This window comes from Tubulanus polymorphus, chromosome 4 (genome assembly GCF_964204645.1).
Source record: "Tubulanus polymorphus chromosome 4, tnTubPoly1.2, whole genome shotgun sequence".
Taxonomy (NCBI): Eukaryota; Metazoa; Nemertea; class Palaeonemertea; order Tubulaniformes; family Tubulanidae; genus Tubulanus; species Tubulanus polymorphus.
In genome coordinates, this window is record NC_134028.1 from 5,080,900 (window position 1) to 5,099,560 (window position 18,661).

The following is an 18,661-nucleotide window of genomic DNA, read 5'->3' on the forward strand; positions in this document are numbered from 1 at the left end:
TTTCTGAATTGTTCGAGTTGATTGTGTTACCGGGTTAAATGGTCATGGAACTGATTTCTTTTTTTATAGGAAAGAGAATTTCCTTAACTATGTAGAGTATTCATACTTAAGTAGGTGCTTAATTTCATGTTAAACCTCATGCTGCAGTGAAGCAGCACATTGATCACCTGTTAAGGGGGTGGTCCTGGCAACAATGGGATACAGGTCAACATATTGTGGGGTCTATCTTCAGCTTTCGTCATTATGACAGGGTCCCTTCAACTCCTTGATTCTTTCAAAACAGAAAAGGCTTTCAAAGGCGCTCACAACTCTTTTTATTTGAACAAAATGCCCAAAACTTCGACTTAGGAAGGATCGACAGTAATAAACCATTTTACAGTTGCTAGCCGCCATTTTGTTAGGGTACTTTTGTCCCGTATTGTTGGGTCATTTTTTTCTCTTTTTTAAAAACTATCCGTGATGTGTATTGTATCATATTTCATCTGTCCATGGATGGATTTTGACAACTTCAGCAACATTCAAACCGCGTGAATCTCTAGTTTTCAGTTATGTTAAAATCATTTCTCAAATTTACAACAATGCGACATGAGAGCGATATAAAAATCGGTGGTCAGTTTTTGCCGTGCGCATAGAAATCCAGGGTACTGAACTTTGAAGTTCGTTTTTTTCAGAAATAATTTTCTAAAAAATCCAAACATTTCAAGCACTGTGCGCATAAACGCCCCCTTTAGGTGAACTTTGAAATTTTAAGATATCTTGCCTAGTTTTTTTCCTATGGCTCTTTAACTGCAGCGCGTGTATTGTCATTCCGAGATTTGGCGCTGTTTTCTTTGCGTGTATTTCAGTATATGGGTGTTATTTCTTCATTTTCACTACACTTGTCTCTACGGAAAATGGTTTTAATTGTTGGTACGAGTATCAGGTTTAAATATTACGGCATTAATACTGTATTCCGTTCTCCGGCGCTAGTTCGTAATGGCTGTAATGGTAACCGCTTTTACGGCAGGCAGAGGCTTACGTACATGCACCCAAGAAAACCCAAAATATCACTCTTTTGTTGTAAATGCAATCCACACACTTCTTGCGTTTTTGGTGATGGTAGATGTCACTTTTTACTTTTTATCACCTGCGTCTGACATTCGAAAAAAAGAAAACGTTCTCCTATATTTTCTTCCCAATCTAATCAATCTTGAGTGTACTTAATAGAAAGTATTCATAGAAAGTAGCTGAATATTTGCCCCACCCCATTTGTCCAGCTTTTTGACCACTTCTCCATCCATCTAATTTCAGTAGATTTTTATGTAAATTTATTGATAGACTACTGATTTAAATGGTCATCATACTCGATTTTGAGTGCTATATTTCTTTTCTTCTTCCATCTCAATATAGGCCCATATATTCTCTTCCCGCGCGCAACTTCGAATGCGTGATCAAAATGCCGCTCAGTCTCGCTGCTAAAACTGGTCAGAAAAATCCCTTAAACCCCAACATCTCTAATGTCTCCGATCTATTATATTGCATAAACGACGTGATATTTAAACCTGATACTCGTACCAACAATTAAAACCATTTTCCGTAGAGACAAGTGTAGTGAAAATGAAGAAATAACTCCCATATACTGAAATACACGCAAAGAAAACAGCGCCAAATCTCGCAATGACAATACACGCGCTGCAGTTAAAGAGCCATAGGAAAAAAACTAGGCAAGATATCTTAAAATTTCAAAGTTCACCTAAAAGGGGGCATGTATGCGCACAGTGCTTGAAATGTTTGGATTTTTTAGAAAATTATTTCTGAAAATAACGAACTTCAAATTCAGTACCCTGGATTTCTATGCGCACGGCAAAAACTGACCACCGATTTTTATATCGCTCTCATGTCGCATTGTTGTAAATTTGAGGAATGATTTTAACATAACTGAAAACTAGAGATTCACGCGGTTTGAATGTTGCTGAAGTTGTCAAAATCCATCCATCGACAGATGAAATATGATACAATACACATCACGGATAGTTTTTAAAAAAGAGAAAAAAATGACCCAACAATACGGGACAAAAGTACCCTAACAAAATGGCGGCTAGCAACTGTAAAATGGTTTATTGGTATATGAGTGATGCAGACGTTTCATCAAAATCTGAAATTTTCTCCTTAAAAAACTCCTTATATCCAGAAATGACTGATCTGTAGGGACTCAGTTAGAACCAAAGAGAACAAGACTAAGAGCAATATTGAGTACATATACATCACTTTACTGTCTTGCATTGAATTTGACAAAATTTTTGCCACTTTTTATTTCATACATTCTCGATAAAACTGTAACTCTTCAATAGACGATCATACAAACAACAGTGAAAAATGACATTATGAGAATAGGGTGGATGGTAGAACTGATCGCGATCAAGAACCACCATCAGATAAAAAACAGAACTACAACATTTTCTTAATATTGCCTAATGATCAACATAAGAATTTCAAATGGTCCAATCAATCCAAAATACAATGACGAACCAGAGGCAAGCTTTTAAGACCAGTTATACTTAAGCCTTGGACCCAGTTGCAGTGGGCCTACCTACTAGGGTTACTTCGATTATTCATCAATTGAGTTCACCACAGTCAGTAGACTTGAATCCAGATATTATCATCAACTTCAAGACACAAAGTCCTAAAAAGCTAGTTAATAAACTGCCTCAGAAAGTTACTACAGTTTTTTAACACAAATATATCATCAGACAAATGGTTTTGACCACACCCAGGTGTATTAATTACGTTTACCATTCTTCAACAGAATATTCCTTCACAAATAAATAATAGTAATAAATATAAGAACACAAAAAGCACAATTCAATTGTTCATTTTCTGGTTAATACAGTAGACTGCACCTAACTAGGTAGCGTTGAGTGTAAATATATCACTATTGAAAATCAGGGAAATTGAAATGTGTTAATACCGCGAACTGTAAAACTTTTTGGCTTGGTTTTCGATGGGGCCTGATAATGAGTAATGAGAATCTACAATAAACATCTATGATCACAATAATCATAAATGACGTCATACATTGTGCTTTAATTGATAAATATGAATAAATTTATTATTCATAATTTGATCTATTCACTCGGGGTTCAGGAGTTTGGAGGCAGAAGAACGCCATCGCGTGGAGTAGAGGGGACTGATCAGATTTCTATGCCAGAATTGAGTTTCTATGCAAGAATTGAGTTTGGTTGAGATATTCAAAAGGCCATTTGTATTATGCAAAAAAAAAAACGAAATGACAAGAGTCATTTGTACACATGTAAACGTCAATGATCAGTTTAGTATGGCGTATAGATGAATAATTAGGTCAGGTTTTTAGAAATTGGCAGCACAGGAATAAAATCAATATATACTTGAGATATCAAATTTGATTATTACAATACTGACTCGTGAAGAAGAATGTTTTGTAGTTATAGTGAACACATTGCACATGTAACCGATGCCAGCATCCAATCAAAAAATACAATCAAGAAAAACCGAAGTTAGATTAAAGCTATAAATATTGAGAAATTGGAAATACATCAAATTGCAAGGGCAGCACTAAGGACACAAGGGCGCATTCGAGTGCAACCCAGGCTCCCCTCTGTAAACTCTGCTCCCCTGATTGGTTCAGAAGAAATATACTACTACACTGATTAGCAAACTGTACACTTAATGTTAGATCATCACAGTCAATAAATATACAGCAATATGCTACCTCAACCCAGTGCCACTAGTCTATGTAGTTAAAATCGGTGCATTTCCATTTGCATTTAACTACGCGGTCTGGCTCAATAACTGCACCCTAGGGATCGATAAAGATAATAAGATTATTTATATCTTGATTCGGATTGCAAGATAAAAAATTTTGCGAGTCTTTTAAAAGGTTATAAGGACACTGGACAAACTACTATTGATCGGTTCAGGGGGGATCAGTCCATTAATTACCACATAATATATACCTAGAACACGTCTTGAATAAATCGAATTTCCTCTATATTTGTGATGCTTGAAATGCATAAAGAGAGGAAAGAGAGAAAGTAAATTGTGTGTAGATATGTAATAAATGGATGACCCCTTAGAAATTTACAAGCACCTGTAACACTAGTTTCCGAACCTCACAGGTCACGCCTAGACGCTACACTTGGCACAGTCGATAAGATCTCGTCATCATTCAACATTAATATCAATTAACAAATTATCATTGATGAAAGAAAACTAGCGAGAAGCCGAAAGCCGCACAATATTTCAGAACAGGTCCCTTAGATAAATCAGGAAAGTACATTAACATTCATATAGACTTTTACAAATTACATCGCACAGGAAAAGCGTTTTCAAGTTTCGATTATCTCCGGGTTTTTCTTTTCGAGGTTTTTAAATTCACGAGAACTTATTACAAGGGCATTTTATAAAACTTTCACCGAGCGACCATTTTCACAAACCATTAGAAAAACTGCATACTACACATTCTCAAGTCGATTCAACACATCAAGCGTTTTATTTATTTACAAATGATCTGATTATAATTGAAGATAATACACAGGGACTAGGCAGGAACGTGGTGTTATATGAATCATATATATTCTATAATATATTTGTTACTTAAAATGACGTGCGACGTTCATTAAACTTCCTGCTGTAACTAAAATCAACATTGAGAAATTCATCAAGTCTATTGTCAAATTAATTCAACAAAACAGTTTCACTGGGTTGATAAATATTCTGCGAAACTATAGAGGTGGGTACTACTATTGAATAAAGCTACAGGGCCATGTCGCAGTCGTGACTTGAGTCCAAGTCATCTTAACTCTTCAGACTACCTGGGTAGTCTTAAATGGTTAGATTGGCTGGTTTTAAATCTAAGCCATAACTGTGCAACTGGCCCCAATCCAATTCCAATCAAATGATGACATCTCGGCGCAATCAGAAATTTCCCCTCATATTCTGATACGAAAGCTGCCTACAATTTCACGAACATTTTTGTATTTCACTAAATGCGAGATGAAAATTGAAAAGAAGATTTGAAGCCTCAGACACACGATTAGTAACCAAATTTTGAAATGAATCGAGCATGTTTCAAATTAGCGTCCACTTTCGCCAAAATGGATTTGGGAGATATTGAGGCTATAGTGTGTATCCCAAGAAACCCGAAACTCTGATAAAAAGTACAGTAGTAGACTATATTTCTTACAAAAGAAAACAAATTCAAGCCTTACTACACCAGTTTTTGACACAAAGAATAATATCTATTCAAAAGGATCGATTACGTTCAAAGGAAATCCGAATGATCTAAATGATCATCATAATACCGGTGATAGTACGGTATCATCATTATACAATAAATATGAATATATTATCATCATACAATTACAATTAATGTTCTACGAGATTGAAAAATACTTTTCATTACCATATTACGAGTTGAAAGCTACGTAAACCGTTGAACGGTGCATATATTCAAACTACAGCTACAAATAATCTATTTACATATCTGTCAATCATACAATACAATGAGCCAACCATTCAATGGCTGATGAAATGACCAATCGAGTGACAAACATGACGAAAAGTCACCATTGGAGTCTTTGTATTTTACAAATATCTGGAATATTCGATTTTGGGGTAATTTCTTTTTGGTTTCCACAGAAAGTGAAATCTGCATATTCGACTACAACTGTATCCAATAGATTATCATTTTCTATAATTCATTTTTAGGTGGCAATATCCAAACCCAATAATGATATAAGAACAGCTCAACAAGTATACCGATCCTTTAACCAACAGTTGTTCAAATAAAAAACATTTACGCGAGAAAGGTCAAATTGATGAAATAGATTCTTTTTTTTTTAGATTGACACAAGTTTTTTTTATTAATGGTAAATGCATCAATAGTCGAATGACTAATTAACAATTACATGGCAGATACGTAGCTTTAGTTTCTAAATCGTGCTTCTAATCACTTCACACTATGATTCTCGATGATTCTCGATTTCGGTAAATCAAGTTCTAGGGACGAATGAAACGAGTCGATACGGGGCCTATTTCATACGAAACAAGCCCCGGTTTCAAACGGAAATCTATTTATGCGTCGAAAAAAATTTCACTTAAAAACTGTACCCCAAGTGAACAGCAGTACAGGATACATATATCACAGCGATCAGATGATAAATTAACAACAATTCACCCATCTAATCTTATCAAACGAATTACGGTTAATCAATTGCTAATTAACAGTAGTTATAGATGAACATCTTTTCACGACTGCAGAGATTTAGTTGACGAGTGTGGAGTCATCGTTACACACAACCAACGACAAACAGCGACACGCGCGCGTCGCCGTTAAAAATTCATACAAAAATTACAATAAATACTATCATAAAACTAATAAGAAACCGGAGGAATCGAATTCAAAGTGAATTTACTCAAAACCAGATTCAATAATAACGGGATGAACGAAATACGAGAGCAGTTTTAAAGTCCTAAGACGAGCCATTTGAAATACCAGATTGTTTATGGCATGTTTTTGATGTCCTGTTTTTCATTCGATTATCATAACCTCAAAACAAGTGATTTTTTTTACTGTCACAAGAATTGACACGAGCGGTGTCTTTTGAAAAACTATTCCCAACGGCGGGTGACCTCTATAGCAGAAATTATGGCATACTCTTGAAAATGGATTTCGTTCACCCCGCGATAATTACCATATAACTCCCTCCCTGACTTGTCATGCTGATGATTATAATTAAGTCTCTCTTCAGTGGTAGTAGTAGTAGTGACTATTTACAGGATTCAGTGTTCGTGTTTGTGTGGTTTTTATAACGCCGACGCCGCGCTGTACATTCGCTGTACGTGATCTTTGAAGAATTTCTGTAGTTCGTTGCGTTTTGATTTGAATGTCGGGGTCAGTAGACCGTTCTCTACTGTGAATTGATCGGGATGTATGTGAATATTCTTCACCTGAAAATGACGACGATCATTCCTTGAATATTGGTACCAGGTAACACACATACTGGACATTTCAAAACAATTTCTGGCAGAAAAATCAGACGGTTGTTTAAAGGCTACGTACCTGTTCAAATGACTTGAGTCCATCTTTTTTGCCTCTAGTAGTAATATCATCTAAGATAGCTTTCTTCACAGCCTTGAAGTACAAGATTTCACGAATAATTCAGAATTGCGAATCGGCCAAAATTTGTTATGAATCCCGGAATAAATCCACGGGTAAAACTTACTTCATTTTCACATAATTGATCGTATGACTCGTTTATTCCAAGTTTAGTCTTCGCCCATTTCGGTAATTGCTCTTGATCGGGTACGACGACGCCGACGAGATGTGACTACGGAAAAAAAAAATTCATTTGTTAATTACTGATACGTAATCAACAGGTTTTAGAGAGTCGAACATCAATGGACAATGAAGTGATGTAATGACTACCTGTAAACTATCACCAGTAACGAACACTTGAGAGATCGGAGGACTGCGAATATATATCAGTTCAATCTTCTCTGGAGCGATGTATTCACCCTATACAAATACAACAACAACATTTGATATCATCCACTTCTTACAGCGGAAATGTGTTTTTACTCCGATTAATCAAACAATCCGTCATTGGATTTGGTTGATCTTTCTAGAGATTCAATAATTAACGTTCATGTCAGTTGTCAGGGATATTACCTGAGCGAGTTTGAAAATATTCTTCTTTCGGTCGATGATTTTCACGCATCCGGATTCCGTCCATCGTCCGATATCTCCGCTATGTAGCCAGCCATCTTCGTCGATGGCCTCGGCCGTTTTCTCCGGATCGTTCAAATAACCCTTGAATACGTTCGTGCCTTTTACGCAGATCTGCAACGAATTCAATAAACCGACCGATCAGAAAAAAGTTCAACGTTCACGATTTGCCACTTCTCGGCGAAACTTTTAATTTACCTCTCCTTCATTGTTCTTGGCGTAGTATCCCATGTCTGGCACGTCGACCATCTTGATCATACAACACGGCATAGGTGGGCCGACATGTCCTAAAATATCAAAAGTCAATCGAAATCCCTGTAGGTAGGCCTATTTAAATTACCTACGCTGAATTTGAAAACTTGAAACTGTTGAACAGGTGAACTTTCATTTCTCCAATGCATTTACTATCAAATTCATGGTAGTAAAGCTGAGGCCAAATTAAGCATTTTTTAAGCAACTTAGTAAGGCAAAAGCAACACTTTTCTTATCATTCAAGACCGCATCCTAATCCAAGGATTGTTCAAGACCAAAGTAATGAGTTATTTTGGATACCATAGTCATAAGTAAGCACTTAGTAAGCGCTTATGATATTTTAGTGAAAAGAAAGCACTATTTAATTAAGGGCCTTAAAGAATATTCTCAAAAATAAGCACTTCTAAGCACTGCAGTAAATGTACCTGGTATATCATCCCCTACGATTCCTAGCGAACAGATGGCTGCACTTTCTGTTTGTCCATAGCCTTCGATAACCTGTTATCAAAAAAAAGAAACCATACTAAACCATAATAAACAAAAGGTTTATACAATAAACACCTGCTAGTTATATTGATTTTACAGTGTTTTTATATTTATACAGCGTTATAATAATGTAAATAGAAGACTCACCGCACACCCGGCAGCGCAACGTATAAAATTCAAAACTTTCTCCGACAACGGGGCCGAACCGGTCGTTATCAGTTTCAATTTCCCGCCGAGAATCTGTTGCACTTTTCTAAACGCTAGTTTGTCCCATACACTATCGTTACGGATAATTCCACTACAGATGAAATAAATATATTGTTTTACCACCGATCGTTTACCAGATTCTGTTGCGGCAGAATTTTTTCTATATTTTCATTTGTCTTACCTTCGTAATTCGGCCTCCTTGCGTTTCATCGCCAGATTGAAAATGGTTTTCTTGAGGATACTAGAATTTACCGAGGCCATTACCTGCATAAATAAATCATATCGACGGATAATGAAACTGAATAGGACTTGTATATAGAATGGGATTCAGTTTAAGTTGGTCATAATATTAAACCAGACTAACTGATATGAATAATCATATTAGTTTTCACCAAAAATGAGAGTAATTTGATATAAAAAATAGTAGCTAGAAATTACTTAGATTTTATAGAGTATTGTAATTTTTTTTTTGATTGATTGAGCTCTTTAAAGAGTAAACACTACTGTCAAATAGAAGTCATAGTCAGGGCAGCGTACTCCACGACACAATGACAATACTCAATGAAATAACTTAGTACCTGGTCGTATACTCGATTCAGAAGTCGAGGCACCGTCGGGAACAACTGTGGTTTCAGCTCGCGTATATCTTCTAATAGTTTACGCACGTCGCCGCTAAACATGCCGACCTTCCCGCCGCGCGCGTACATAGTAATCTCAACCGCTCGCTCGTACATGTGAGCCAACGGTAAATACGATATCATCGAATCACCGGCTACAATCTGAGTCGGATTCTGAAAGAGCAAGCAAGAAAAATCTTTCATTTCACTACCTAATATCCCAACATGAATATATAAGTGACGAAGCTAAATGGACAATCAATCTTGGCAGATGCCGAACATCAAATCCGTATCAAGCCTCTCACAAGAGAAAGGGATGGCTTAAAATGATCGTACATGATCTTTTTTTGTTATACAACTGATTTGAAGCGAGCTCAGTCAGGTAATATTCAAATATACAATCTAACAAAGTAATGACTTTCAAAGAATCTCGAGCTTGAACATGATGACTGAAACAGATGCCTCTGACAAACACAGAGCTGGACTTGTCCATCAATATACAATGAGTGATTACATTGAATGATATGGTTATTTCAGCAAATTTGTGAGGAAAAGGGGGAAAGTAACAGTTAATAAACGTGGATTAATCCCATGCAGAATTAAAACAAAAATATGCATCTTTTTCAAACGCAGTTAATCATCGCAACTAAAACTACAAACCGAAATTAAAAGTATGCAAAATTTCTGTACTAGCGTAATTCGTGTTAGGTACGCGCGCGAGTCGTAATAGAGCAACGTGATTATCAACCACCCTAAAAATAGGTGCAGTAAACTTTTCACCGAAAAACGAAATAAAAATGGATTATTAGTATATACCAAATGTATCGTTTATACGTGGTTTACTCACCGCACCGGACACATCATTGCCGGTTTCCATACACTTTTTGAAGTTGAAGAAAAATATCCATAATCATTATTATGAGTAAATTAATCTTTATGCGGCCATATCGATCTGCAGCTTGAGTGAACTTCAGCTTCCGAGTACCGTACTCGACTAGTGCTCAGAACTGATTGAACAATCTTACGCACTACAGTTTGATCTTACGAAAAACCCTGGCATTTCAGAACTACAGCGACCGTGCTCAAAGGCGATTTTCCGACTTTATTTCTGACTGACATGCAGTTTCACTTAGCTCACACAGTAAACTAACTAAGAAACCTGAAGTTCACCTTGTAACCACCGCCTTTCAAAACTAACACTATTCTATTCCGGATGAACACCTTTCGAAAGTTGGCTAATGAAATGTTTAATTTCAGGAATCTGTTTCGGTCCATTTGTTTGATCATTTTCAATCCAGATTCCAAAAAAGAAGGGTAGGGTCTAGGTGTTGAATACCTGAAAGGGTTGGCTCCGGCTACAGATCGATGTCCGCACTTAAATGTCTTATTTAACAATTGGAATGCAATACAACAACAGGTAAAAGAGGAGGGAGTGCAAAATTCATTCGCGAAAATATGAAAATGTCTATGAAATCTTACTGTGATCATTAAACAGGCTGACACGACTGAGATGATGTTACGATGAGTTATCATAGCTCCTTTCGGTTTACCGGTCGTACCGCTAGTATAGCAGATCGTACATAGATGTTCGGTCTCACATGGCTGAATAGAAAACAACGTCAACCATTGAGAAATCATGCGAAAGATGAACTCGTTTGACTCCATAAAGAAGGTTACAGTTCTGTTTATTTTATATACATTGATAACTACTATGCGTTATTCTAAGGGGTACTTTGTTAGTCTATGCGCACTACGTCGTCAGTATTGGCATTTCAAAATAAAACTTACAATATTGTGAATTTCGGCGTTAACTTTGTAATCAAGTAAACATATTTCATAACTCTTTATTTGATTTTTTTTATAAATGTTGATAATTATTTTTGAGGAGACATGCACTACGTCCTCAATATATAGGCGCTAGACTGGTTGCCAATTCAATAATTTATATATTCAAATCCAAAATAACTTTATTGATCCTTAATATTATATGACTTATACTATATTATCTGTTGTCGACAATATTAATCAATATATGCGTTATTTTTCAGGGTGTCGATGAACTTTCAAGTTAGTTTTCTTGTTTACATCTGCGCTTCGATCGACTTAACTTACCACTGGGTCGTGAGGTTTAGCTACACCAAGTTCCTATAATATCGAGAAACAGTAAATCATAAATATATAAGCGGATGATAATATCGCTATAGAGTGTATTCACAGATTGATGATGGAACTTTACCTCAACTTCACGGAATGTCAATACTTTAACGCCTTTTTCGCCGGCTAATTTCCTCAGCTCGTCGCTGATCTCTTCGATAACTATAACCGTAGTTAACGTCGAGCCTTCGGCCTGGTGGTTTATCAAATCGACGCCCTTTTCGCTCTTATCAACGATGACAGCTTGAATCTCAGCTATACGATAAAACAGACGGGCACAGATACGTACATGCTATAGTTACGGGGTGTACAATAGAGCGCGATGATAAAATCGATGTTGAATTTGATAAAAACCTTGATGAATGATGTATGTACTAGCGTCTGGTCCTAGAGTATCGTATAACGGTACGATCACCATGGAATATGTGTAACACGCCAATTCACCCAGAATATACTGAAAATATTTATAATCATCACGTTATTATCGATCAGATTTAGAGGTTCATGTACAGGACTGCCATGTTTACATGTACAGATAACTGATCAACATGTACTGTATCAAAAATTCATAAAGACTAGTCTTTATGAATTTTTGACTGTATGGATAGTCGATGAACATGTTCTTGAGCAGAATAGGCGGGGGCGCTGTGTAAAAAAAAATAAGGGATCGGCCTACATATCGTATTACTGGGGTAATAAAGCGAAAAGCCGTAAAATCTGAATTACCTCGACTTTGTTCTGCGAGTAAATACCGACGTTAGTAGTATTAACTGGCTTTAAGCCTAGTGATATCAAACCCGAACCAAAGTTTGCCGCACGCAACAACACCTAAAATCGGAAAAAATTACATATTTACAGATTTACATGAACGTTCGAATGATTTAAACATTTAAAACGATTAAAAAACCATCAATGGCTTAGAAAAAACACCATGTGGGTATTTAATCTGGATCAGTTGACAAGCTGACATCAGCTACATGTATATTCATGATTTATGCGTGAAAATGATTTATTTCACACTAACAGCTTACGAGTCGAATCCATTTCAAGTTCACAGAAATGTCGAATGAATCGATTTAGATTTTACGCCCGACTACTTACATCGTTGTAAGAGATCCACTTGTACGGTCCTTGTCCATTTTCACGCCAGCCAAGACATTCTCCGTTACCTAAAATCCCAGACCATATCAAAATTATGAGAGGTTAAACCGTAATGAGCCCTAGTGGAGAGCATCGTGACTCAAAATATGCAACACATTTAAATAAGACAAGTTACACCGATAACACAACTGTTATCATCAACAGCGTAACGATGTAACTTTCACTTCTTTTCTTTTAAATTTTCGAATATATTTGTTTAATATAAGTTTGAGTTAATAATGATTTTTGGAACTTTTTCGGGAGAGATTAAATCAAAAAGTGACTTAAATAAGACAAGTTACACCGATAACACAACTGTTATCATCAACAGCGTAAGGATGTAACTTTCACTTCTTTTCTTTTAAATTTTCGAATATATTTGTTTAATATAAGTTAGAGTAAATAATGTAAATAATTTGGAACTTTTTCGGAAGAGATTAAATCAAAAAGTGACTCGAATAAATTACTCACTAGACACGCGCGCTCCTCTCTGAAATGCTTCATAAACCGTAGTTACATCTTCGTATACGTATGGAATCAGTTTACCATCTGGACATAACTTGGGCAGACGCGCATCTGGCTCGCCCTGAAATGAGAAATCCGAAAAACGTTATTTACTCGATATTTAGAACCCTAGATCGTCGCGGTAATACTACAACCAAAAATTCATGAAAATAATGCATCTGTTCTGAACATCAATCCACGGGGTTGACGTGAGTACAGCCTGTCGGCGGGTCGCTCGTCACCATATTAACGGTAAGTTCCAGCTACGGGTAACTTTATCTCGATTATGAATTAAGAACGTTCATTCACTTACAGGATATGCACCTTTAACGCTGAAAATTCGCGAGGTTTTCAGAACCATGTTCGAATTCTCGTCGCGTTTCGCCTTAACTGAGCGGTAACATATTGTTATTTTTTCAAAAATTCATTTCTATTCAATTTAAATCCACCCACAACAGCCGGTATTTCGACACTTACCGACAATCCCGTAAAACTATAATATTTGACGACGGTTGTCGCGACCTTTTTTTGTCTCATGCTTTAATCGTCTTAATGAATCCACGGAAACCAGACTTCACGTCAGTTGTAATTACCATATAATGATAAACAACTATTCTAGCGCTATTTTGTGACACATGTACAAACTATATCTCTCATTTTGTCATGTTTAATCAGCGGGTACACTCGATACCCATCATCGATTATGAATATGAATTCATCATTCAATGGATTAGTAGCAGCTAGCGCCTGATGTTTTACAGGGCGGCCATTTTTATCATTTCACTCACTTTCCCAGACTTTACTTTAAGTATCAAATCTATTAACACAACCAAATACGTAAGATATAGATGGAAACTGTTCGATTATACGAGCGATCTAGGCAGTCTCAACATACTGAATTTAAGCTTTTTACAAAATTCCCCGAGTATTCCCCAACTTTCTAAAAGCAATGAAAATTCCCAGACTTCTCCCTGATTTCTAGGTAATAAGCCGTACCGATCCATTGGGATTCTAATTCCAAATCCTGATGACGGATCATAAAAAATTCGAACATCATTGTTTATGAGATATACATGCGAGTTGTTTCGAATACTTACGGCAGCGTGGTAAGATTGCTGCGAAAGGTTGATGATTTTATTGACTGGTTTCGGTTGCGTCATGTAGTACGCTGTGAGTCCTGTTACCGCTCCGATCGCTGCTGCTGATATTCCAGCATATTTCATTAAGTCAGCCATGTAACCTCAACTGTAAAACATAATTCAAATAGTTTACGAACTAATCATGACATTACATCACATTACAAAAACATCAAGTCTACTAGGGCCCTACATGATGATAGCTGCTTTCACACTATCACTAGTTAAGCCTAGCCCACTCGACAATCATCTCATGGACTGAGTTAGAACAGATTCTTCGCTGTTCTGAATAACAAAGTGTGGACTGGACGCGGCTTTTCTAAAAACGAAAAATTGAATCCTTCATCTATCAAAAGTTAGCAATTAATACAGCAATAATTTACTGGCAGCAATTACAAATGCTATATACATTTTGGGTCCTAGCTCAATTCATTTACTGCAATAGTCGATAAAACAATGGACGTATAAACTAGGTTTATACTTCAGTTTCATACATCCATGATAAAATGGATGAGATTTATGCTTCTATTTTTGTTGTTCATCGATACAATTGGGACTGAGTGAACAATGATTTAATTGGATGAATGAATTTGAAACGTCGAGCACAGTTATTCATTCATGCATCGAACCTGACGCAGGTGACGCCACAACCTTCCCGGTTTATTGAACAGTTAGAAACTGAATTTGACGTAGAAGAATAGGATTTCATCACACCCAGCAAGCGATCTGATTTCATTCAAAACATCGTCACAATCAAAACAATGAAGTCGTAGCTAGAAACATGTGTTCATAAACACTATCGCGAACCCCCTGATTCAATCCGGGGTCCAGTGCATTTATAGAATAATTCTATATATGAAACCGATTACAGTTGATAATTTTGACTCTTTTTAACGTTGAACTGGGTGAATCTTTACTCCGACCCTCCAGAAACTCATCATAGGCCTAATTCATACAGACAATATTATCTAGTGGAGCCATTTCATAACGAACAATACCAAAAACCTGATAAAATACACAGGGACGAACGTCAGACAATAAAGCCATTGAGACTAGATTCATATTAATGTCATATTGAATTAAGAGAGAGCAGCTTCTGAAAAATACTACGCCTAACTAGGTCATCGATACAAGCGTGTCTATCTACGTGCTCTACTTAGCTTAAAGGGTTATTCTGAAAATAACACCAATCCTGGAATAAATACCGAGCTCCGGTCTACAAATAACCGACAGACCTTCACTCCATCTTACTCGCGCATAGTTTTAGTTATCTACTTTTAGTTATCTACTCGATAAATCTTTTTCTCAATGAGTCAACATAAGACTTACAGTCTTACACACAGCAGTCGAGAGAGAGAGAGAGAGAGAATCGTTTCAGTTCTTTAATCCTTGCTTTTTCTATTTCAGCCAGAACTCAGTAAGAGATCGATATACAATTGTATTCTTTAGTTCAATTAATAGCCTGGTTAAGCTGGTACGGAAAAAAGATGTCACAAATATCTCTTGTAATAGGGCCATATGATTGCCTACCGGATAATTTGAAATTAACTCACAGTCGATTACTGAATCATTTTTATCAATATTCAGATGCATTAATTACACCAAAGCCTTTCCTTAATGATTTCATTTGAGAAAAATCCCTTTAATCGATCAATTTGATTCAATGGGAAAGCTTAAAAACGGCCCACCACACGACGAAATATTTATTACTGCGCACATTTTTTCTAGTATAAACCATTAAACCCTTCGCTAAAATATCAAAGATAACAGTAGAGGGATACTATGGTACCGGTAGATAAAAAGTTTGCACCGAAAAATCATAAGATATAAATCATAGCGAACTGATAACGCGATCAAGTGTTTCTGAAAATTCTAATTAGACCATGGACTCATTGTTTACCGTACGTCTCCGTGGTTAGAGTCCGTCTGATTTGGTTAGGCTACTTCTTAAAAACGTTAAGGGGTAATCAAACGTTCCTACGTCACTAATCATCAAGAAATTACTTACTGAGGGTTCCAAAAATCCGCGACAGTTACCAATTATGATTCCCACTACTTCTCAAAAAATGTTAATCAAGACTTTCCAAAACTAATCTCGTCAAGAAATTACTTACTAAAAATTCCGACAATCAAGGTATAGCCCTATAATACATTCGACCACAGTTCAATCACCTTTTACACGATAGGTCACTATCTAGGCTATATTTAATTCAATCAATCGATATTGATCATTAAGAGTCCGTGTATCCATACTGCCTGCCCGCGATTAACTCAGAGTCGATTCATTAATAAAATGGATAAAAACATCACATGATCACAACATTGACGCAACGTTTTTGTTTTCCTTGATTCAAGGATGTTATTTTTTCATTCCATTGTTAAACTAGGACAAAGGGAACTGTATCAAAGTACAACACATCCATGAAATACCAGAAAATTGGCTTATAATAAATGCCATGTGACTGCCTAGATATCAGAGGCATGGCTAGATTTTGGCAGTATCCCGAAGGTACTAGACTTTTCTGTTGAAAACTTGATGAAATAAAACTATCCTGACAAGATACAAGAATAAACCATAAGACTGTGTCCAGATATCAGGGCTAGATTGAGGCAGTATCCCAGTTCTAGATGCTTGGCAGGGATATTAAAAATCGAAATGGCACTATAACGACATGATAAACCTACAAACTTCTCTTTACCACCATAATTTTGCCATGTGTTCTTTTTATCACAGGCCTATCCACAGAAGATGTTCGCTAGAATTGTATCGTGCATTGGTTATCTATAGATCTATAAACTGTCTATTGGCTTGGCCGGTCAATTTATATTTAAGAAATTGAGGGGTTAACTTTCTCGTTGGGTGCTTTTTTTTTTCTGGTTGAGAATTCGATCTATATAGCCTTTAGACCTATAGGCCCTATGTTTCCAAATTCTAATCTCTTGATCTGTTATTAGAACAATATACAACATTAATCTCTAACACTATCACTATATCAGTACTCTTGAGATCATTGACCATTGGTCCATAAAGTTTAAGTAGACCTAGACATAGCCTAACACTGCTTTGCCTGGTCATGAAATCTCATAACTAGACCTCAGTGGTCAGAAAGGCCATATCATGATCAATCAAACCCTATCATTCCCTTTTTGCTAAATTACGACTGGCCCGGCATGGAATATGAATTCATGTATTTCCTCTATATTCTCAGATGAATAGACAGTGCTATGAATAAAACCCCCAGATCATTTAAAGGCCTTAATAAATTATGTTTTCAATGACTCCACCCTAAACTAATTTCTTACTAGAATGCCACAAGCGAGTCATTGAATTGAAGAGTGGTGTTAAAAAAACGTTTTAAGAATTAAAGGTTAAGTTAAAGGGTCATAGTTTATATAAATGTATTGCCAGCAGCAAGTTGCTAACAACACACAAGGGCCTATGGCTGTGCTGTGGTAAATTTGCCTTTTTCTCTTTTATCAGGCTATTATCTAGTCATTCGAATGATTCAGGCTTTCCGAAAAATTAACAAAAACTAAAAAGTGATATATCCAGTGCTAGTGGGTACATTGGTAGCATGGTACTGGTGCAATAAAGGATCAACGCTTCCATTCCACCCAGACTCCATTGTAATTGTAGCAGGCCATCCCAGTTGTCACTACTATTATTATAATGACAGGCCATAATCTGATTATCAGCCAAATCTAACAACAGCAACACCACAACTCAGCACATTTATTTCAGTATAATCTACCTAAGGAAGCAACCTTACCTAACTCATCTCATCATAGACATAATTGCTAACCGGACCGTATTGACATGTTGTTAGAAGTAAGGAGGCGCGTCTTATCTTCGGAATTCCCCACCCAATATTTTTACCGGGTTCATTTAAAACGTAAATTCCTCCGTAATTTAACCCGTTTCCTTGCCTATTATCACGATAATATTTATCCATGAAGATGTGAATTTTGATAAAACGCGTATAAACCTACCCTTGTTGTGTAGTTCAGTTGATTTCGGGGGTTAAATTCGACGATCCTTAGGTTTTTACTACACACGACGACGACGGAGTAAAACTTGCCGTGTAACCGATGTAACGGCTTCTGTGATTGGTGGCTCCGGTGATCCATTGATAATACCCCGATTCGCCATCTAGCGTCATTTTTCCGAACTACAACCAAGTACAATCGTACTGCGCCGACAGCATTAGCTGGCATTGGTCCAAAAAGATCAGCAGATTTTGATCTACATAATGTTCATTCCTTGTTCCAGCTATGTCATTACCGGTACAATTTCCATTGTATCCGATTTAATTTCTAATCCTCCTTCCTCCATAAAAAAAATTGTCTTCAAGATGATTCTAATTCCTTCTACGAATTGTAACACTGTACCATAATCTGATTTCTAATTCCTTCTCAAATTG

At 36.5% G+C, this 18,661-nt stretch overlaps 1 protein-coding gene across 2 annotated transcripts; it reads right to left on the reverse strand.

Moving 5' to 3' along the window:
* Positions 1 to 3,194: 3,194 nt before the first annotated feature.
* Positions 3,195 to 18,338, reverse strand: LOC141904582 (long-chain-fatty-acid--CoA ligase 1-like). Of its 2 annotated transcripts, none has more exons than XM_074793192.1 (19): positions 18,231 to 18,338; positions 14,202 to 14,349; positions 13,072 to 13,186; positions 12,562 to 12,629; positions 12,187 to 12,288; positions 11,815 to 11,914; positions 11,543 to 11,715; positions 11,419 to 11,451; positions 10,786 to 10,908; positions 9,268 to 9,480; positions 8,871 to 8,953; positions 8,630 to 8,780; positions 8,422 to 8,494; positions 7,943 to 8,031; positions 7,688 to 7,858; positions 7,445 to 7,534; positions 7,242 to 7,346; positions 7,079 to 7,150; positions 3,195 to 6,966 (listed from the first exon to the last, which is right to left on the reverse strand). In XM_074793192.1, exons 2-19 carry the CDS (start codon positions 14,337 to 14,339, stop codon positions 6,823 to 6,825), a joined length of 2,043 nt encoding a protein of 680 aa, XP_074649293.1. In that variant the 5' UTR covers positions 14,340 to 14,349; positions 18,231 to 18,338; the 3' UTR covers positions 3,195 to 6,822. The 2 variants fall into 2 exon arrangements, with proteins under 2 accessions (XP_074649293.1, XP_074649295.1); XM_074793194.1 differs by lacking the exon at positions 18,231 to 18,338 and adding an exon at positions 16,355 to 16,491.
* Between the last annotated feature and the right edge of the window lie 323 nt (positions 18,339 to 18,661).